This window comes from Sprattus sprattus (assembly GCF_963457725.1).
Source record: "Sprattus sprattus genome assembly, chromosome: 13".
NCBI lineage: Eukaryota > Metazoa > Chordata > Actinopteri > Clupeiformes > Clupeidae > Sprattus > Sprattus sprattus.
The window spans coordinates 17488281-17512279 of record NC_137911.1 but is presented as its reverse complement, the minus strand read 5'-3'; the positions used below and the strand labels follow the sequence as shown (position 1 = coordinate 17512279).

Sequence of the window (23999 nt, the reverse complement as noted above, 5' to 3'; positions counted from 1 at the left end):
ATGCATAGCACTCCAAGCCCTACATCAACTTGACCATCCATAACACATGACACGTGACATATTTTCCGGTTGTGTCCCGACCTGGCTTCTCCCACTATCATACTTAGACGTAGCCCTGGGACCTTACAGTGTCTAATAAGTCCACAGACGTCCCTCTCCTACCAATGAAGAAAGACTTTAAAATGAAGCTCTCCTGTGCCGACTCAAGCACACACAAACGGATGCAGTTGGGAGTGGGTGAGTGTCCTCCGACCCCCCGCCCCCACCCATGCACCAGCCCCCCCCCCCCCCCCAGCACTGGTTCCCAACACCATGTGAGGAGCCATCGCCCACTGAGATTCTTCTAGCTCAGCGGATGCTGAACAAGCTGCGGAGTCCCTGGTGGTGAAACTCTATGCAAACGTGCCATATCTGCGTTTGGGACGTTAATGCGCCCGGAGATTAAAGCCTTTCCCCACAGCTGCGGAGAATGAGTGCAATGTTCTTTACATTGGCACGCATGCCTCGATAACTACGAGTATGCGTTCAAACATGGCTGGACTAGGAAAGCTGGTCCTTGTTATATGTAATGCCCATGGAAAAGCATACACTCACATATCACAGGAAGATTGCCTACAAGGAAAACTATTCATAGTCATCTTTTTCTTTATACAAATGTTTAAAGAAATAAAGAAATGTGTTTTTTCTTTATGATGTTATATCCATAACACTGTTCATACATACTGTCATCTCACATTCAATTACATTTTAAAGCAGAAATACTGAGGATGTGATAATAACATTATCAATAATGATTATGTGTGGATAATTCTACAGAATATACCTAGACACCAAATGACTGGAGTAAAAGGCCAAAGAAAACATCCCTCTTTATCCCTAATCATTAATTAATGCATATATTCAATCATAAAAACAAACAGATACACGTTCTAATCAGTTAAGAAATGCCAGTTTCAATTGCATTGGGAGACTAGGATCTGCCGTAGGTTAACATTGTGCTTTGTCTGTGGCAGATTACTTGGCATCTATGTCCGAAGAAGCTTATGCACTTGGTGGAGCAGGAGTTTGATGAGTAGAAACACTCTCACAGGAAAAGCATGCTTCACCTATCGATATAAGGCATCCCTTAGAGGTTTACGTAGATAGATGTTTTTGAGAAGAACTTCTTGGAGCCTCTCTGGAACCTTATGAACTATCAGTATACGGTGAAGAATTCTTGAGGAATCCTTTTTTATCTGGATAATACAATAAAACTATGTCAGATAGGTTTCTTCGAAGAATGAGCTCTACTATGGGGAAAAGCCAAAGAATATTTTTGTTATTTTGTTTAAAGTGTAGAATGCAATTTCCTAGAGATGCTTGGACCAGATGGGCTGGACTGTGAGGAAAAGACAACATGATATTGCCTGACACGATGAGATGTCATCTCTACTAGATGTGGTCCCTGCATGAAAAGGTTTTCCATCAACACGCGTCTTACACAATCAAATCAAGAGCGGTTTTGTTCCGCCTTCGCACAATGGCAAGAGTCTGTTATAAACACACACACACACACACACACACACACACACACACACACACACACACACACACACACACACACACACACACAGACACACACACACACACACACACACACACACACACACTCTTAAAGAGAAGGCTTTAGCCCTTAAAACAACATCCTACGCCAGGAACAAGCCTTTGATTGTGCTCCTGGGACAAATGCGGGGTGTTCAAAGGGTCCCTGTGTTTACGGACTCGTATGTTTACTTCCAGGATGTCACTCCTGCCTTCGACAGAAAAGACCTAAGTCCATCAACGGCACCACATCCACCCTCTCCCGCGTGTCAGGGGCTTCTCCGATTGCATTTCACACAAAGACAGAACTTGTTAACAGGCAAGAAAAAAATCCTTCACAGTGGAATTCAATTATGTTTAGAACTGAATTGAGCAACCCTGTAGGCTGTGATGAAAATAAGCTAAGTATTTGCTAAGGAACACAAGAGCTGCATTCACTCTCCACTCCCCCATTACCTAATTAGGCCCCTGTGTAATTCTCCTTAGGGGGATAACAAAGGTCAAATCATTCTGCAAAAATATCTTGTCCTATGGCACCAGATATGCTTGCATTTAGAGTAATAATATACATGTCCCTAAAATGTGAACGGTCCCTATAATATGTTGAAGCAGTCCGAGAATGCACAAAGGGGTTATGTTTGATTTGTTTGGACTCATCCTGCTCGGGTTGGAGCCATGCCAAGTCCAGCGAAGGGACAGCAAGAAAGAGTGAGAAAAGGCGAGAGAGAGTGAGAGAGAAGGAGAGAGAGAGTCTAGAACAACAAAACCCAGCATTCTTTTTGAACTCATGGCAACTGTAGCAGCATGACGTGAATTCCTTTCAGGAGAGATCCGAGTCTTTTGAGCACACAGCACTGACCCGATACAAATCCAATAAATACAGAGACTTCCAGGGCATGGAGGTGAGCGATCCTCCACGGACCGCTTGTTTCTCTGCCACCATAGCAGCACATAGTCTGTGGATCTGGAGGGAAAGACTCTCGGTGTGATGACTGGTGAGGGAAAGAGAGAGATGAGGATAGATTGAAACTTGGCAAGTAAGAGAGAAAGATAAGATAGAAAAAGAATGAATGAGAGGGTGCCAGAGAGAGAGAGAGAAAGATGACAAAGTGAGGGTGGACAGAGAGAGGGAGAGAGAAAGAGAGAAGGATAGGGAGAGAGGGACTGTTGCATCACTGAGTCTCGATCCCCGCCTTTTAAACCAGTGTTATTTCAGTTTAGCTGTCCATAAATAGTGTATGGTTTATCCCAACCACAGCTCCAAGCCTCTGCCATAAATTACAGACCTGGACTGCAAACATCCCCGGACTCCACGGACTGCCTCTCCAACTGAAGTGTTGATGTGTGAGACAGTGGGATCCAATGCCGCTTATTTTTAAATAAAAAAAAAAAATCCAAAAGCCTCCAAATGGCGTCATTAGGACCTTGTGCTCCACAGTCGAACCTGCCCTCAATAATTAGCGGAGCGCAATTTGTCTCCATATTGGACGGTGGTGAGGTTTTTCCTCTTGACAAACGACTCGACCGGCCGACTCCCCCCTGGTGAGGCTTAGCTCAGTACTCTCGGGCCTCTTCCAGCTCGCTCATGTAAACGTCATCCGGCGGGTTGCCGGCGCACTGCTGGCCGTTGTTGGGCGGCCGCACGGAGTGGAAGCGGCTCCAGTCGCCCTTGCACAGGATCCAGGGCAGCACGTCCACCTTGTAGTGGAGCTCGGGCGAGAACTCGGTGCTGATGAGGTTGGGTGCGCCGGCGCCTCTGCCGCGCGTGATGAGCTTCATATGGTCGTCGTAACAACAGTGCTGGGCGGCCAGCGTGGTGCTGTCGAAGGAGAGCATGGAGCGCGTGCAGAAGCGGGCGCCAGGCTTGTAGATGTCCAGCCGCTCCTTGGGCCCACTGGCGTCACGCCAGCGGAACGTCTTCTGCAGCTTCTCGTCGAAGATGTTGACGGCGCTGTAGACGGCCTCGGACGGGTACGCGCACGGGCAGCTGGGAAGCTCCGTCAGCACCTGGTGCAGGTACTTCTGCAGGAAGTCGTTCTTGCAGCTCAGCCACTTCTCACAGCTGTCCACATCTGCGAATGATCAATCAGAAGCAGGCAGACACATCAGCTACATTCGCAAGGCGCTTTATGCTCTTAAACGGAGCACATCGGGGTCGAACATCACTGAACTGTGTGTTCTTGGCAAGTGAGGACAAGGAGACGTGAGAAACATCACAAGCAAGCCCATTAATCATTTACAACCTGGACAAGCTCAGGTTCCACGCTCATCAGTGCACTGACTCACAGACAGACAGACAGACAGAGAGGCTGGCCAGGACGGTGCGTCTGAGAGAGTTCAGCATATTAAATCGTAATAACCCATACTTCGCTGCACTGCAATTACCCAATGCATAAGAACATAAGAGCATCTGACAGGGTCTCAACATCACCATCTATGTTGGAGGCTGTGGTCAGATTGGAACGCATTCATTACAAACATTTATGTTCCGCTGTGAATGAAAAAAAAAAAAGCAAAAAAAGCTTCTGACACTTTATCATGTTATGTTTTCATACCGCGATCTTTGTTATTATTGTAAAGTAAAAGGAGCTATCACTTTCAATGGACTGGGCCAAAAGAGGGAGACCAATAAAACAAAAGTAAAAAGCAAATAATATAGTTTTTGGAAGAGGATACATTATTTCATGGTTTCTTTAGCACCCTCAGAGGAGCTATCTTAAATGTGGTGAATGCGGAATTTTTCCCCCCTTTTTTTTGATTTAACTGCTCTGCTGGCCTCCCACTGTCTTCCTGTGATTGCAACCCCAGAAGAGCAGTTTTCATGATGGAACAAAACTGTTTAAACTGCAGGGGGAAAACATACATTAAACTGGACACTGTTGCTGAATCGAAGTGAAACCACCGGCTCGGAAGACTAGACCAAGCGTGTTATTAGTGTGTTCAACTAAGATTTCGCCCAGAAGTGGAAGCTGAGGTAATATGAAGCTGAAGTGTGGCGAATATCGGTTCATTCATAGACTTGTGGGCGCAGAGTCAATCTCAACACCATGGCCCGGAGGGTGCCACGAGAGAAATCAAGCTTTTATGCACCTCATCAGTCACATAACGTCTCTCCCAATTTACCAGTGGCAGGTTAGGAGAGCTTTTCATTCCACACAGACAGCAAGCGTCCTTGTCGTGTTGAGACACCTACATCTGTCTAGAGGGTAAACAGAACATTGACTTCTCTGTTCTTCACTGTTCTCAAATAATCTAATCTCAATCATCATATTTCAAAAGTGCATACCTACTGTACACACAGCACGCACACACACACACACACACACACACACACAGAGACCCTGTACTGACCTGTCCCAAAAGACTGGGTAGTGTTGTCCATGTTGACAGGTGGAAGCTCTGTCACTGTGTTTAGGTCACCTGCAGACAGGGGCAAAAGTGTCTATTGGTTAATTTTCTTACACACAATGCATCTAGATTAAATGTGGTTTGCTAAAAATATGTAATTGACTTGGGTTGTTAATTGAACTACCCATGAGCCGGTGAATACCACGATGCTAGTTGGGCCTGCTAGTCTGCTAGTTGGGCCTCAGGAACATCTGAGAAGCTCTGGTGAACTGCCACTGACTCTCAGATTGAGGGCTTCTTGCCATAGAGCCGTACTAGACATGCCCGCAGCCCAGCAAATAGCTCACAGACTGGGAATGGATTGGGCTTTTATGGACTACATCAGGGATGGAGAGTGATTTTTAACATGGGCTGACAGCGTGCTGACACTGGGATGGATTGGAGTGTCCACATGCAAGTGAGTGCAGCATATATCATCAGCCGAAAGACAGCCGTCCATAATATGTCTTAGTGAGTGTGTGTTTGTATATGTGTGAGTGAGTGTGTGTTTGTATATGTGTGAGTGTAAGTGTGTGTTTGTGTGTGTGTGTATATGCGTGTATGTAAGTGTGTGTTTGTGTGTGTATGTGTGTGTGTGTGTGGCGTATTTCATCGTCTCTGAGATGGCAATGTGGGGTGCTGGCACAGGCTCCACCTGAGCCCTGTGTGCAAACGGGACAAGACTGGAGGGCCTGTCTGACTGCTTGGACTTGGCCCACTGGAGAACACCCCCACACTTACCCAAACGTACCCACACACACATACACACACACACAAAGGGTGAAAGCCCTCATTCAGACGTGTGTGTGTGTGTGCTCTACAGCCCAAGAGCAACACGGAGACTCTGCATGCTGTGCTAGACTGAGAGGCAGTCCACACACTCCTGTTCACTAGATCAATGTCTGTGTTCGAAATACATATACACTTTCTGATTTAACAGTATTATCGTTGCTCAGACATGATAATTCAATCATCTTTGACTTCATCTGACTTTATCTGTCCTATTGGTATTAGGTTGCTTCTGTCTTTCTCATGGAAGACACTTTCTTAACAGTCTTCTCTACACCTCAATCCAGACACAGTTCATGTGTATGTGAACTATAAGTTTCAGCAGACTGATCTTAATCCAGCTCTAAGGGTACAGGGAACATGCACAGCACGTTCTCCCCTGACCTTGTTGTACCACACACACACACACACACACACACACACACGTCATCTTATCCCTATAGTCCTCATAAGAGGTTAGAGCTTAACCTATGTTCTTTCGCCTGACGTCAGAACTTCAGCGAAGGTAGGTTGGAGCAGAGAGAACTGGGATCCTCTGTTGGAAATGGAGTAGCAAGATGATGAAGGGGAATGGGATGGGATAATAAGGGATCTTTGAGACCGATGGGATGGGAAGGGATGGGATGGGATAATAAGGGATCTTTGAGACCGATGGGATGGGAAGGGAAGGGATGGGATGGGATGGGATGGGAAGGGATGGGATGGGATGGGATGGGATGGGATGGAAAGGGATGGGATGGGATGGGATGGGAAGGGATGGGATGGGATGGGATGGGATGGGAAGGGATGGGAAGGGATGGGATGGGATGCGAAGGGATGGGAAGGGATGGGATGGGATGGGATGGGATGGGAAGGGATGGGATGGGATGGGATGGGATGGGATGGGATGGGATGGGATGGGATGGGATGGGATGGAAAGGGATGGGATGGGATGGGATAGGATGGGAGTGTTGAACTGGGTTTTGTTTCTTAAATGAAACGTGTTAATTATGTGTGTTAAGTGTAAAATAATAGGGTAAGTGTACCTGGACACCTCTCGAGGTCACACGTCCTGGACTCAGTTGCCGTGCAGGCATATCCGCAGGAGCGCACCCTCTTCTGGTTGCCATGGCCACAGGTAACGCTGCACGGCGACCACTCACTCCACTCCTCCTCCTCGTATTCTGTGGGGTTGGGGGGGGGGGGGGGGGGGGGGCAAAGAGTTTGGCAGGAGCACATTAGAAAAGCAGCTACGCCTTTGAAGTGAGATGAGCAAATTCCTTACCCAGTCGGTGGGTGCACTGTGCAATAAAGCCACCACAGAAAATGAGCTAAGGCTGCAGCACGAGACCCTCTCTGTGCAATCCTCAGACGACCTCCCTTTATGTCCCCCCATGGGAGCCAAGAGAAGACTATACTCCTCCATCCAAACATCTCTTCATAGAGAAATCATTCAACTGCTCTCTCTCCCTTCACCTCTCTGCTCCTCTACCTACCAACAGCCAAACAGAGACATCAGATCTAACAGTCTGTTAAAACAAAATCACAGCACAGTCCCAGGGAGAGTGAGACTATGCGCTTCAGCAATCTGTCCACACAGCAAAGGTAATGACGTGTGACTAAATTAATATGACTTACAGTGTGCCTCAGTAAAATTGAATAGCTCTAATGAACAGGATGTGAACCTGACTGGCACATTGGCATTTGTTGTGCACTGTAATACATTTGTCAGTGGCAGACTCAGCCACTTACAGCCGTGCAGAGGCCAGCCAACACAAACACTTCAGTAAGACAGCTTAGGCCTAATAGCCTCTTTCTCTTTCCTTTTTTTATGTCTCTATTTCTTTTTTTTTCCTTTCTTGTTCTTTTGCTGAACAAAGCTCTCTCTCCGCCACAATGTTAAAGAGATTAGAGTTTCAAAGCACACTCATGGCGGGAGGCGGACAGGATGGGAAAGAGTAGAGGGGAGAGGAGAGGGAGAAGAGGAGGAGAGGGGAGGGGAGAGAGGAGGAGAGGAGGAGAGGGGGAGAGGAGAGAGGAGAGGGAGGGGCGGAGAGGGGAAAGGAGAGAGGAGGAGAAGGGAGAGAAGAGGGAGGAGAGGGTAGAAGAGACAAGGAGAGGGGAAAGGAGAGGGAAGAAGAGAGGGAGGAGAGGGGAAGCAGCAGACAGATTAGTTCATGTTGCTTTGGTGCAGCCTGGGTCCTGGCGGCTAATGCATCTTGGCCGTGCTGCTGTCGGTTAGCAGTGTGTTGCTAATTGCGAGCATGGGGCCAGGGCTGAAGGAGCCTACAGCAAGGCTACTGCCAAAGGAAACAGAGAGGTGTTGATGACATGCCCCACTCATCCACCACCCCCCTCCTCTTTTTCCCTTCTTCTCCTTAATCCTGGAATGTTTGAACCCGTGTACTCTCTCTCTCTGTCTCTCTTCTCACTCTCTCACTCTTTACATCTGTCTCTTTCTTTTCCCTCTCTCTTTCCCTCCTTCTCTCCTCCCTCCCTCTCTCTCTCGCTCTCTCTCTCTCTCTCTGAGCGGATCTGAGCGGATTTGAAAAACAACCTGACTATAAAAGGATGCCGTTCTGACTGGCGATGAGTAACTGTAAGGTCTGGCATCTTCTTGAGGCACAGAGGTGTTTCCAAATCTGAACCAATCAAAGATTTTTCCAAGTGGAAAAAACACTTAAACTCGCTGAGTACCCTGAAAAACTTCAAAGGGATTCTCTTGTTGACAACTCCACAACCCTCAAAATAGCAAACCTTGTAAACTTTGCATTAAAAAAATCCTTCTGCATCTCCAGTTTAACGCCCTACAGATGCAATGGACATTAGTCTACAGTCCAGGCCTGTGTTTAGAGTGCAGTGCATCTGGTATTCAAGATCACCTCTGATTCTTGACAGGATCCGGCACAGATACGGCACTGATCCGGCCCTGAGCTGGCAGGGCTTTGACTGAACCACACCACCTTCGGCCCACATCCGCTTCAGAGTTGCCAGTCATCTGGGAGATATACGGCTCTCCGCACAGCCAAAAGAAAATCCCACGCCTCTCTCCGCACACTGGCAGATTTACTGCGCAATTAACATCCTTCTTATTTGCCATCCTGTGTTTAACACTAATGGTTGGGTTTCGTACACAGATTTGGTGTCAGCCTCCACCAGTGGGTACACTCATTAGCGTTTTTCCCATCATGCCGTGGTGGCCGCGGCTCGGCATGGCTCCTGGCCTGGTGGCCACGGCAGCCTGTGAGGTGCATGTGTTGACACGACCGCAACGGGCACTCTGTGATCACTTGCTCAGGCCTGGCAGGCTCAGCAGACCACACAGCTCAGCAGTCCCCTCTAATGACATGGAGGGAGAGGCTGTGGAGAGCTGGAGCGAACCGCCTTGGACGGCGAGCCCGTTTGCTGCCTCAGTCCTATATATACATATACATACAATTACATAATCTATAACTATAATAGACAGGATTCTTTGAATCACAGCTGCACAGACTAAATCATGGGTCTAACAGGGCCTACGTGTGTGTGTGTGTGTGTGTGTGTGTGTGTGTTTGTGTTTGTGCTTGTGCTTGTGTGATGTGTGGGGCTTTGTACGCCTCACACAGAGGTCCCCGACAGCAGATGAAAAGGGCTGCTGGAGTCGGCACTGTCGGGCTTCATCTGATTGTGTTTCCAATCTGCCGTCTAATTGAACCCAAATACTAGAGTGGCCCCTTGCAGCTTTTAGCCAACGCACTGGGCTGGATCTTCAAAAATGCGACACGGCAAGGATGAGTGTGTGTGTGTGTGTGTGAGTCTGATTAGGCAGTGGTGAATTAGTGTGTGTGTGTGTGAGGCAGTGGTGAGGGTGTGTGTGTGTGTGTGTGTGTGCGCGCACACCCGTGTGTGTGCCTGATGAGGCAGTGTGTGTGTGTGTGTGTGTGTGCATGAGTCTGATGTGGCAGTGGTAAGGGTGTGTGATTCTGTGTGTGTGTGTGTGAGTCAGTTGTGTGGATGTGTGTGTGAAGAGTGGCCTCTTGCTGCTAATAGCCAATGCTCTGGGCTAGGTCTTCAAAAATGCGCCGCTTGGCGCGCCGAGGACCAGTGTGTGTATGTGTGTGTGTGTGTGTGTGTGTGTGTGTGTGTGTGTGTGTGTGTGTGTGTGTGTGTGTGGTGTGTGTGTGTGTGTGTGTGTGTGTGTGTGTGTGTGTGTGTGTGTGTGTGTGTGTGTGTCTGTGTGCGCGCGAGGACCAGTGTCAACTTCAAAGGGGACCCACACAAAGGGGCTGCCGCTCCAGCCCCGGCAGTCACTAATGTGGGCCAAACGGACGCCTCTCCTCTCTCTCTCTCTATTCTTCTCCTCTTCCCCTCTCTCCGGGGTCTCAACTCTCTGATGTCCACTAATGAAAACAGATTTGCTTTATCTTCTCTTTCTGTCGTTTAACTCAGGCACTGTCTCTGAGTTTGTATGTGGAGCCTAAGCGTCTAAGCCTAAGCGTCTCTTTCAACCAGTGGCACCTTCCCTCTCCATATTCTCTCTCTCTCTCACTCTCTCTTTCTCTCTCAGTAAGCTTGTGCTTTGACTGTCTTTCACTCTTTCCAACTGCTTGCTTTGAATGAAGTTTGAACTGTCAAAAGACATGGACAATCATAGCACATTGTATTTATCTTTCAAGACATACAAATATTCAAGTTTATGTACAAAATTGTTTTATAGCTTTTCATACTGATCACAGAGTACATGATACATTATGACACCTATAGTTGCTATCTCTCTGGTGTGATCGTTGCATTTGTTTTCACTCGTAACAGCTTCCACTGACTCTCCAGAGGGGAAGCAAGCCCCCCTCCAAACCCCAGCACCCCACCCCCACCCCCAGAGGGACCCCCCTTTATTGAGAGAGAGCTGGGCAGCCCACAGTGTGCGGTGGCCGTGGAGAAGCCTCTCCTAGAGTTCAAGCTGGCAGACAATTGGCGTTTGTCTCACGACACGCAGACATAAATAAAAGGCCCTTCTGGTCAAACGGAACAAAAAGCAGTTCAGTTCAGCCTGGATTGGTGGTGGCACAGGCGCTCTTTATGTCATCTGTCTGAAGTGCCGGCCTGCTGTGCTGTGTTGGACTGTGTTGGACTGTGCTGGACTATGCTGTGACGAGCCTGCACTGCTGTGCTGTGCTGTGTTATGCTGTATTATGCTGTGTTATGCTGTGCTGTGCTGTGCTGTGCTGTGCTGTGCTGTGCTGTGCTGTGCTGTGCTGTGCTGTGCTGTGCTGTGCTGTGCTGGACTGTGCTTTGCTGTGACTTGCTGAGCTGTGCTGTGCTGTGCTGTGCTGTGCTGTGCTGTGCTGTGCTGTGCTGTGCTGTGCTGTGCTGTGCTGTGCTGCGCCGGCTGCGTTGTGCAGTGCTGTGCTGTGCTGTGCTGTGCTGTGCTGTGCTGTGCTGTGCTGTGCTGTGCTGTGCTGTGCTGTGCTGTGCTGTGCTGTGCTGTGCTGTGCTGTGGAGTACCTCACTGTGTGATGAGGTATAATGCCTGGGGATTGAGAGTGAGCATAACTGACAGGACATTACAGATGCCTTTGTGAAAGAGGAAGTTCTGATCTCAAAACAGATTATTTTATTTGTATTCATAACTCAGACAGACCTGGGGATATTTACTTTCATGTTCTGTAAAAAGACATGGAAAGGCTGCCTCAAAAAGAAAAAAAAAGTTACTTGAGAACAAACTAAGTCATTCAAAGGTTTAGAGCCCTTAAGCATGATCTTTGATGGTAGGGCATGAGTATGTATAAGAGAACTGTTTCTCCCAAAGGAAATAATCTAAAGGTCTCTGTGTGAATAATCTTCTGGGGATTCCTAATTGCTCCTCTAAAAGACATAAGCCACAAGTTCAGCTTGTTTGATGAAAAGAAAACAGCGTTTTCACAACAGTTTTCCCCCCTGTTCCTGTTTACAACTGATAGGCATCAAATACGGAGTCGGCGCGGGTCCCAGCACGGGTCCCAGCACTGACATGTTTACGTCGAGTGCAAGCTTACATCATAAATCATGTTGAGGGAACAGACGAGTCCGAGGCCCTTTTTGGAGCAAAAAGAGGAAATCTGCTGAAGAAAAACACTTCAGAGCGCTCCGCCGGCGCGTAGCACAAGCTGCCAACATTGACAAAGCGCAAACACAAGCACTCATAACTTCCATGACAGAGCAGAACCACAACACTGCCCAAAAAACATGGAGGCACTCAGACTCACCCCTTAGAAATATCACCATGCTTCACCTATCATCTGTCACCCACTGCTCCAGCGGAACTTCAAAGTGATGTAAGGCTCCACCGTTCAACACTTGGGTCTGTCTTTTGACATTCGCATACAAAAACTGAGAGAAATATGGGTCTTAACACCTCCTCATTAGGTTGAAGTGTAACATGACTATCAAGTTACACCGTTTTTCTTCCCTCACCAGGGCCTTTACTTTAAGCCTGCTTCAGTACGTCTGACAGGCAATAGCCTAGAAGGAAATTCAGTGCCATATTGAATAGCTGAAGTTGATTTGTTATTAATATATAAGAAAAAATGGATGACATTTGTTGAGGAACAGATAGTTATACATTTTCCATCTGCTAGTCATGACAAGGGCACCAGCTAAAACAGCACTTCTGTCACCAATAAATACAATCTGAAATGACCAAAAACCAAAAGTTATGGTAACGTTTGCAAAAGAGTCTCAAAATACTGAAATAATCATATAATACATAATATCAGCCTCACATGAGAAAAAAAAAATACACTGACAAATCAGCATATTGCTTCCCTTACAGTGCTACAGTGCTTTCATTGTACAGTATTTCTGCCTCATACTCACCATAGTTGTCTTTTGAGTACCAGCCCTTCCACCTGTTCTCCCAGTCTCCCCCGACCCCGCTGAGGGCGGAGTCCTCTCCGTCAAACGAGTGGTCCTCCTCACTGTCCTCCAGGCTGGCCTGGCCCAGACTGTCCTCCGCCGAGTCATGGTACTCCCAGAACAGGGGCCAAAACAGGTTTTTGTGGCCCAGACGGTCCTCGGTGGACAGGGACCAGTCGTTGCGGCTCTCCTTGGCCAGGTCCATCTCTATCTCCATCTGGGGGTTGTCCACCACCTCGATAGTCACCTGGAGGATGGAGCAACAGGAAGTGAATAACAGGCACTAATGTAAGGGCATATTTACAGATGGAGATGTCTTAGGAGGCATCTAAGCACTGTTTTGTCCATGTATTGTTTTTCTGAATGTCTACAAGATTAGAAAACCTGATTTCAAAAGGCAAAAGGTTGTCTTCTGCCAGTGTGGTAGGAGAGAAAATAATTATTCAGGGGACAAAAGCACATGTTAACCAAAGAACCCATGTTTGCACTTTGCTTGGCAACTGGTAATGACCCAGAGTTATTATGATGGTTTTATGGTCAACCAATATTTTGCTGTGAATTTGCAGACACATTAAACCTCATAAATTATTTCCACACAAGGCCACAAATGATTTGCAATCTCAGGCCCCAAGGTCTGTGGTAGGAGCCAGTGAAATACTGCTTCACTGTTTCTTCTTTGCATGCTGTCAGCTTCTCTGCTGAGGGCTTCATGCCTGAGCCTGCTGCTTCTGAGGAAGGCGGTCCCAGAGACAGATAGCAGGGCTCCAGACGATCCTTCTGCAGGCCCAGACAAAGGGCTGGCTGTTTATTTTTCTCGCCGCGTAACAATCTGATGGCTGCTACAACTGTTTATACAGGCCTACTTTTGTACTGTACGCCTCAAAGCGGGCGCGTGTGCAACAGTAGCAGCGACACACTCACCCACTCACCACCACCTCCCACCCCTCCCATACTCCGCTTCTACAACACAGGGTTCTAGAAGGTCTTGCTTCTGGAACACAGCTAGTGTTCTCTTTGTGATTCTAAATGACAACCAAACAGGGATTTAGTGCTGATTGTGTGAGATAATCACAAATCTCATAATTCAAGGCAGAGTGAAATCGTGGAAAAGGAAAGTTGATGTGGTAAAACTAGTGATTACACTGAGCAGATACAGTTGACAGCCATTCTCTTTGGCCTTTTTTGAAAGGTACGGGAAGTTACCACAGCTTGGAGGCCAACTGAGAGCTATTTCCATGGTAGGAAATGAGGAGAGAAAAAGTTTAATTTCAGTGAACCTTTGTTTGAAAAGGTACTAAATGAGAATAAAATCAAATGAGGGACTGGGGATAGTCGTCTACCAGGTGCGCTTGAAACCCAAGCTTTACTTGATTTCTTCTGACTTGTCAGCAGTTTCAATAGTTGAAAGTATAAAACTCTTAACTGCGGGTCATTAGACAGAACACTGAGTCATGTGTGTCGTTAAACTTAGAAACAAAATGGCGGTGGCAGGAAAATGCTGTCATCAGTTTCCCCATTCTAAAGACCTAATATAACCTTTTGGCAGTCCCATGCACAGCATTCTACTGGACCCATAATAACCCTGGCCCAGTCAAAAGCAATGATGAACTTTTGATGTGATAACAAGATAAGAGCTCCTTAAACTGGGAAATGGTTGCGGGAACTAGTTGGAACAGGAAGACATATAAAAGCATAATGGTTTTGATGGGGATATGGAGGATGGGCCATTCCCACTTGGAAGAATAAAAATTTTCCTCCATTATAAAAGTAGGGATATTTTTTCACATTTGGTTACCCGTATTCTCTTGTGTAATTTTTTCCCCGAAGTCTAACTCCATTTCCTTAAAATACACTTGCCCGCATAAACTCCATAATGACACTAAAAATAAAAGAAACATTTCTTCCCGCCAATACTTCAGTTTAAAAAGCCCTTAAAAAGGTTGAGATCTATGACTGGAGAGAACATTACAAACTGCTTGTTAAAATAATATGGTGCCCTTTCACCCCCTGACTACTCTTGTTTTTGTTCTCTATCCCCCCACCCCCCCTCTCTCAAACTCTGTACAGATGTTTCGGCATCATGGCCGACCTGACGCACACCATGCTGGAGCAGGGGCGCGTGGTGTAATTTAAGAGGCCTCCAAGGTGGAGAACAGCTGGGACAGGAGGCGGTACAGGCCTGATGTGAGCTCAAGGCCGGGGCTGGGTGAGTAGACCAGGAGCACAGAGGGAAACAATGAGAGCAGAGGTTAATTACAGCCCGGGAAAACATGTTGCCAAACTAAATTAATGAACCAGGCCCAGCCACAGGATATTATTGCAGTCTTTTTTGGGAGTGATTTAGTGCTACCTGAAGAAGTCTATGAGAGGTAGTGTCTGAGGTGCTTTCATGGGTGTTTTGGATTGATCCTGACAAATGAACTGTATTTACGTTAAAGAGGCTGAAAATATAGCCGGGACAAGCAGCTTATTTCATCACCCATCTGTGATGTTTTACTTTCTAACTGAAATATGCGAAGACAAATCACTTTAATGTGCATGAAAGCATCATACCTGCATTCTGATAAAGATACTGTCTCGTGACCGTCTCCGATAAAACTGTGTTTATTGTTATTGTTAACGTCTGGATCCATACGACTGGATTCAAACAGGGTAACTAGGGGGTAACTGTCTCTGTGTCTGACCTGAATGTTGGGGTTCTGTGAGTCCAGGTCCTTGGCCAGGTTTGGGAAGTTCTTGAGGTCCAGGACAAAGGGCTGCTCCTTCTCTGGCATGGGCTTGGGCAGGGTGGCATCGGAGCGGAGGTGCGACCACCTGCGTTTGTGACGGCGGGGCGAGAGCGGGTCGGACCTCAGCTGGTTCTGCTCCTGCAGGCTCTGCAGCGTCTGACGGACGTCCCTGACGCCACTCTCACCTTTGACCTGCACAAGAAACGAACAAACAAACATTTATGGGAGTTCCTAAAAGGCATCTGCAGGGCTTGACATTTGGCTTCAATCTCCAGCACTGAAGGAAGGACCATAAAAGGACAGAGATTCAGTCGAGGGACTAACCCCTGTTACTTGGTCGCACACTAACCCCGCTCAGATTACTAAGCCAACAAGGCCGTGTGTGTGCTAAAGCCCTACAATGCCACAAATAGGAAGCAGGGAAAGAACACCATTAAGGCATTACATCACACACAAAGGCTGTGTGTGGACCTGCTGGCCCCCAAACACAATACCAATCCAGTCTATTAACAGCTGTGCTCTCGCTCATTCAGGGGAGGTTAAGCTGAGAGCAAGCCCATCTGGAGTGAAATGTTTAACTAATGACAGAATATCAGAATGACCTGGTGTGAGCCAAGGCAAACAGGGCTTCCTACTGCAAAGCAATTCCCGGCAGTCTTAGCGCTAGGATTAACGAAGGAATTCAGAAATAAGAGACAATAAAAAAATAAAACTGATTATGATACGGGTTAATCTTGTTTAAACTTTGCAATCACACACAGTCACACAGCTCAGTTTGTCATTTCTTTCAGTGATGGTTGCGCCAACTGCCCTGAAACAAATCAACACTTTTTTAAACCTCAGTCCAAACAAGTTGCTTGCCAGAACCATCAGATAGCGCCAACCCGCTAACCCCTACGTCTTCTGTACACTCCGATATCCCGCTGCACATCAGCCACTTATCAACCCGGGTATCACCATACCTTCTGCAGTTGCCTTTAGCAACAAACAAAATAGAAACCAGAAAAAATTAAAAACCAACAACACAAACCACAGGCGTGGAGGAGCGATGATCTCAGCTCTTCCTGAGACAGCGGGCCTGAGTCTACTTAGCCGACGCAGACAGACGCTCCTCAGTCCGTCCACACATGGTCGGCATTAGCAATAAAGCTGGGCTAGCTCTGATGGGGAAGAGAAGGCGCAAACTCTTGGAGACGGCCCCGTGGACGGTGCTGCGCCGGCTGTGCAGGTAAATCATCACGCATTATGGCGTCTGCGTTTCCTTCATATGGTTCACTTTAGCCCGGAGTCCTGAAGTCTGGGCCAGACAAGCGCCCCCCTGTCAGAGACGATCCTCACACGTGAGGCGAGAGGATAATCTCACAGTCACCATTTGTCACAGCTTACATGCCAAGCCCCTGACTGTCTCAGTAAACAAAATATCATTAACTAACTGTATTAGTGAAAAATGCCCAGAACCTTAAATGTGCAGTGAAAACATTGGATCCCTCTAGCTCGATGGGTTGTTGTGTGATGCAGTACATGTGGAAGATGTATGGAGTCAATCAGAACCGCATCAGATGAAAGGGCTGGCATGGGTGACAGAGCTGGGGAAGTGGAGCATCCTTTTGAAGTACATTCATTACACAATCACTCATTACAGAATATCTCTGTGGCCAAGCCAAATGAGCTTGTCCCTCTTTCACTTCCCAAAGCATGCCTTATCTTCACAAGACCTGCCACTGTAGGCATTCCTGGAAAAGCTGGATCCTATAAAAGAACTGTATTCCTACAGTATATACTGCTGACTAAATGCGATATCTTTGCACCTTTGTGCAGTGGACAACAAATCTCATCAATATCCAAGAACCGTGAACTGGATTTTACACTGCTCACCATTCTACACCATAACTACTTTGAAGGCACAGGCATAAGGATGGCTTTAATTTGTGTGTGTGTGTGTGTGTGTGTGAGTGTGTGAACCAAGCCTGACTTGGAACACACATGAGTGTGCTTAATGTTCTGTGTCGCACACTCCGAGCGGCCAGAGACAATAGACTGAAACACATTTCCCTTCGGCCGGAATACCCAGAGATCCATGCGGAGTGGAGTCGGCCAAGAACAACATCAATTAACAACCAGCCTAGGTAAGCATGAGCAAGGAGACACAGAGGAGGGTGGAAGTCTGGCAGGAACCATCACTGTCCTTTTTCTCTCAACACTCTAGCTCTTTCTTCTGAACTCTGCACTAGTCATCTCACAGGCTCTTCCCTTTGGGGTTCTTTTGTGAGTTCTGGTAAATAGCTGAAAGTTCCCACATGGAACCTGTTCCACATTTAGACAGTTTTATGCTTACTCAGGGCTAAAAAAAAGCCTGCCACACAGCTGATACGCAAAAGGGTTCTATAAAGAACATTTCATGAAAGTGCCCTATGAAGAGCATTAAAAGGTTCCACTCGGAGGGCCAACTAAAGAACTTTTGTGTTTGTATGAGTAGGTCTTTGCGTTTTTCCATCACACTACCAGTCTGATTTGATTCGCATATGTAAGAAACCAATCAGCTTATGCTGTTTTATCTCTACACAACAATAACCATCCTGCTTTCTAAATATTATTCTGGTTTGCATTTACCATGAACTTTGTTCTGCTATGATCTATCATTAAATATTCGATAGACCACCATTTCAAATACTCACCCTAAGTTAAGATGGCCATAGCACAGTGGTGTTTTTATGAAAAGAAGCCAAGCTGTTACATGGGTCTTATTTGGTTGTATGGAGAAACCAAACAGTAAGGTCCAAAAATAACAGAATATATGGCCACTGTGTGATGGTGTGTGTTCTGTGTTCTGCTTCCTCTCAGCATGTGAAAGAGCGGGATTGTACCGAGAGCGCCACTAAAGTGATCTGGCAGTCCGAGCGATGGGGACCTGTCGAGTTTGGATTTCTTTGAAGGCCACAGAAGGCATTAGCTCCCAGCGGCTGAGACACAGAGCAAATGGGACACATTAGCAGTGGAAAACGCAGCGTCTCACTCATAATTCAGTAAAATGGACAGAGCTGACTGTTCTGTGAAAAGAGGAAAAAGCCTTTTTTCGAGGTCTGCCGGCGTATTAATAATTCTGTCAGTTCCCTTCATTCTTTGCAGGCCAGTTATAAAGTCAAACACCTTGGTGGGAAGAAAGCAAAATCTGAGGAATGAGGATGCAGATGAAAAAGAAACTACTGCTACACATATCTGGCTTCTTTCAGAGGCTTGAAGAAACGGGTGGTGGAGCTTTTGTTTCTCGCTGAGCTGTGAGGCTGCGGTTTGTGTCCCCTGTGGAAATCTATCCTGACACTCTGCAACTGATTAAATAAATTCACTTTATGCAGCCAGACAGCAGGGCTCAAATGTGACCGGGATACTTCATAAACATTTAGATATACACAATCTAAGGTTTTACAGTGCCCTAGGCGGTTTAAACTGTTGAGATTTCATTATCTGAACAGTGGAGATTACAGGGAACCTAACCTTGTACATCCACCAACATCTGCGTGTGGCAAATAGTGGTGTAAAAGTAATTAAATATTAGCTGGCATTTCTTTACTAAAACTAAGGTTTTATACCAGTGTTGGCAGCATTGAGTTTTATGTGTAGATTATGGTATACAGTTTCGACTTAACCTCAATTAGAGTGCTTGACATTGCTGACGTCCACAGACATCCAGTGCAGTGATAAAGACCAGAAACCTGAACTTCTGAACAGTCTGAAGAATTTGGCACCCCTCACGAAGTGTGGCATTGACCCCTTCCTGTATTTCCAAGAAAATGGTGCTGCGGTTTAACTAGAAGAACACTATGCCATAACTCGCAATGTTAGCGACAGTGAAAAATAATTCCTGGATTTCTTCATGGGCTCACCTTGGCCCATGCTACACCCTTCCACCAAGTTTCATGAAAATCGTCCTGGTGGTTTAGTAGTAGTCTGGCTGACAGACAGACAGGTAAACAGACAAACGGCAACGGAAACATGATCTACAATAACTGTACAGGTGGTACCCCTCACACATGCATCCCACTCAAGACAATCCACCCTTGCTGCAGGAGTTTAGCATGCTTTCACACACCTGCTTGTTTAAGAGAGAGAGAGAAACAGAGAGAGAGAGAGAGAGAGTGAGGAGGAGGAAGGGTAACATTTCTTTAGTAAACCATTGCCTTACTTCCTCACAATAAACATATACAACATTACAATTCCCCACACACAAAGGCTAAGTACTCATACTATATACAATTTTACACAAGACCCCCCCCCCCCCACCACCACCACCACCCTCAAGACATAATGCCATTAACCATTTCATAATATGCATATTCGTTTTTAATACGGCCTGCCACCATCCCTTTGCAAAACTTCTACAGAATCAATTGTCCCAATATATTGTTATTCCAAGTAGTCAAAATGGCCATCTTAGCTGGCACCAGCAAGAAATTTCACTGACAAACCTCACGCTTTTCTTTAACCTTGTACCTGAGAGTGACAATGCAAAAATCATGAGAGAAAACCCCCCTCAACTTTCCACATCATTCCCTCAAGCATATCATCCAACTGTCTCATCCACCCCACAAAAAGAACATTCCTTCCCTACCACTGGATTCAGGTGTACCACATGTCTGTTTGTACTACAGTCCGTGAATGAGCCTCCATTGTAAATCAACCTAATAGAGGTTTATAAGACCAACCTCCAACAACATCTCAGTGAGAATTCTGGCCCAAACACTTCTGAAATATGACCCTTGTGGTTAGCTCACCAGAACAGAGAGGACACAGGAGGCTGGTTTCATGTGGCAAATAAAGGCACTTTCTCACTGAAGCGTCCCCTTCATGATATGCCCATTACATTTGGTCAAACCATCACATTCTGGGCAAACTCACACCCAGGACTTGGGTATGTGGACTGAATTTCGATCTTGATTGATTCACATACTTAATCAAGTCAGAAAGGCTATTGAATGCCCTAACTGCATGACAGCTTAATTAAATCAGAGCTTTCAGCTGGACAAATACACAGTTCAGGTCTGTGGGGGGTATGCAGTTTTCCGTTCTGCATGGTGACAGTAAAATATCTGTTGGAACAATATGGCAGACCCCAGGTGATTTATGTGTTGCTGAACTTCAAACAAATAGCTTGTCTGGTGTATCTGTGATCATTCAAGCTCAGGAGCGATGGCTTGCAGAAATAAAACATAAATACCCCTCCCACCACCACTCACACTCACAGGGTGCGCGCAACACACACTCACACACCCACTCACACACACACACTCTCACACACACACTCACTCACGCACCCCTCTCGTGTGATGGATAGTGCTCATATTCCCGCATGCTTGACATTCACCTAAGACACGAAACCAACCACTCCTCCACTGTTCCCCATCAATCATCTTTTATCAGACAGCGCCGCTAGTCTTGCTGAGACTAGGGGCCCTATCTTGCCGATCAGAAACGCAAGTAGGACGGCGCCAAGCGCAAGTAGCTGTGTGGGCGGCTCTATGGCGCAGTTGCTATTTTAACGGCGGAAAAAACACACTTGCGTCCAGCGCAAGTGTCAAAAGGGTTGGTCCAAAGGAGGTTACTCAGCCATAGGTGTGGTTTGGGCGTAATATGCAATAAACCAATCGGAGCGTCATTTCACATTCCCTTTAAGAGCGAGAAGCGCATAGTCCATAGCGGCTTGTTATTTTGATGGCGGAATTACCTGGTGGAAGACCGGAGAAGTTCACAGCCGAGGAGACCGACGTGAGATTTACACCAATTTTTTGGCAAGCCATATATAATTACAAGGAAAATAAAGTATTTACCACTTGAGGAAATCATTGTGAAATCCATATCCAAGATATTTTAAAAAATAAGCATACATATAGCCTACACATTGACCCAAATGATTCAGGTTAATTGAAGCTGCGTGACATTTGATTTATTGTATGGCTTTGTAGAAAGCCGGGAGATAGATATATATGGGGATGCGAGAAACCCTCCAAAAGTAAGCAAAGTCAAGCAAGCATGTCAAGATATTGCCGTGATTGTTTCTGCAACGGGGCACCCGAAAACGTTGCCGAAAACACTATAATGACGTCCGGAGACGTGGGACATCCAAGCTGGAAGGTAACACACGTTCTCGTGCCTTCACGGGAGGTGGATCTGCCTCGACCCAGGATCTGACGGCAGCAGAGGACATCGCCACGTCTACCCTCACGCCTGAGAGCGTGCAGGGATTTGGGGGCATGGAAATCGGCACCCAAGCCAGTGCACCAGCTGACCAAACCCAAGGTACATAAATAAAGTCCACATACACAGAGATGAGTTTACAAGATTTATAATAATACTGGCATTAAATAAATGCAACAAAGCCATACAATAAATCAAATGTCACGCAGCTTCAATTAACCTGAATCATTTGGGTCAATTGTGTACGCTAGATGTATGCCTAGTTTTTAAATGTCTTGGATACGGATATCACAATGATTTCCTCATGTGGTAAATACTTTATTTTCCTTGTAATTATATATGGCTTGCCAAACAATTGGTGTAAATCTCTCGTGAAGACGACAGAAGTAAAGTGTAGCCTACAGGTCCTATACTGTGCGGGCAAGCACATGCGCCCTTAAAATAGCGTTCTGAATACGCGTTACAGACTTTAGACATTGCGCCTCACATTAGACCAGCTTTTTTTTGGTCAATGGCGCACGGCGCACGGCGTTGTTTTGAAAACTGCAAAATACCACTTGCGCCAGAGAAACGCCTTCTCTGTTCCGCCCCCGCCCATGTCGACGCAAGTTCATTTCGAAGCGGACCTCTGGAGGGAAAATCGCGCTGTGCGCCGGGTGCAAGATAGGAATGATACTTGCGTCGGTGACAATGTCACTTGCGCTGGGTGCAAGATAGGGCCCTATGTGTGCAGTCTGACACCTTAGCTAAGAGATTTTCTGTTTTTAAACTTAAGAACACAAACGCACCGAGCGCAAAACTGCAGGACATTAGCACGCTCTCTATTCGTCGAGTGTATAGGTTCTACTTGATTGGTCTCAGAAAACAATCTGTAAGAGAAGTAACTCTGGACTTCAGCTGGTACAAACTCGAAGGTATGGGTGACACGACACAGAGGCTGCCGATTTTTTACACGCCGTAAGAAACACACAACAATGAGGAGTGACTAGGTCCAGAAATCACAAACCGTTTTCACAAGGGTACCCCAAACTCAAAGGACCGGCTACTGTCATTATAATGAAATGTAAGTGACCGCCATAGGACTTTTTGTATATGAGGCTATAATCTTGAATAGATAAATCCTAGAGATGAACGCACAACTGCAAGCAGCCCCACGGGACAACAGATTGGCCACAGCACAAAGTATTTAAATGATGTATTTATAAATACTTATTCTCGAATTATGACAATGTGACAATCAATCAATGCCGGTAATAACCGAATCCGCACCGTCGACTTATCAATCACTAAGTAGTGATTTCAAGCAAAATATTGAATGATTTGACATCAGCGTCACTAAAATCACATACACTACAAAAGGCAAATTTCCCCCAGACCATGATTGGAGTCAAACTCGCCCAACGAATCATTGCACAGTCCCATTATGTGTGTGCAAACGTGAGGCAAATCCTTATTTATGCATTTTTGTAATATATCCATCCCATATATTGATAACAGCAAGTACTGATATATATAGAGTTAAAAGTAAATTTACCTCCGTGGATGCGCCCCTGGGTTTTAAGCTACTGCTCCTGTGCTTTTTGATGGGGAGTCCTCTCACTGTCAGAAGGGAAAGAGTCAAGAGAACTACCAACAGTCCCAAAACTTTCCGCCGAACTCTCTGCATTTCTTCTTGAAATCAATTCAGTGAAAGGCAATCGTTTTCTTCAGATCATCAGCCTGAAGTTGCGACGCACAACGTGCGCCAAAGAACTTTGACCACTTATACTCTGCCGGGGCACGTTTCCTTGGTTTTGGATTAGGATCATTAGAATAAGAAAATCAGATCAGAACAGATCATCTCACAAAGAGACAGACACAAAAGTTATACTACCCACAAACAAGATGGGAATGCGCAGAGTTTGTTTGATTTTGTGTCCTTTTCAAGCGATGTGAGGGGGTCCCATACTCTGATTTGCGCTTTGCGTCCTCGCGTCCTGCCGCAGTCTGAACTTTGTACAGATCTGTTCCCGTTTGTGACCGTCCGTGTGTTAGTGACATGAAGACATGTTGTCAGTTTGCTAGACCTCCAATTTAAGAACTGTCCTGTTGGCCCTTGGGCTTGTGGCAAAGGTACGGAATACTTCTCAAATGCGTCCTCTCTGTCCCCACCAATGTTGTAACGGAAGTAGGGATACAGGTAACCCTAAAAAAAACGTAACAGTGGATAATAAACTAACTCACAATTCTATTTGACTATTTAAGACCTATTGGTTATGACAGACTTGCTCGTCATTTTGAAAGACATGCCTATTTCAGTATTTCCTGCAACGCTGTCTTCACACACGTTGGCCTCGAACTCCTGAGAAATGTATTGGTCGGATTAGAGCATCGAATCGCATCTTTCCAGTTTGTGTGACGTGAGCAAGGGTTGGTTTAGCGCTGGCCGTGAAATAATGAATGAATGACTGACTGAATGAATGGATTGATGAC

General features: G+C 46.3%; 1 protein-coding gene across 1 annotated transcript; it reads right to left on the bottom strand.

Moving 5' to 3' along the window:
- Nucleotides 1–3135: 3135 nt before the first annotated feature.
- Nucleotides 3136–23193, bottom strand: ism2a (isthmin 2a; the record flags this gene model as incomplete). Its single annotated transcript, XM_080849856.1, has 6 exons — nt 3136–3653; nt 4933–5001; nt 6783–6920; nt 12571–12856; nt 15294–15530; nt 23062–23193. The coding sequence occupies 6 exons, from the start codon at nt 23191–23193 to the stop codon at nt 3136–3138; spliced, it is 1380 nt and encodes a 459-aa protein (XP_080705982.1).
- Nucleotides 23194–23999: the final 806 nt, after the last annotated feature.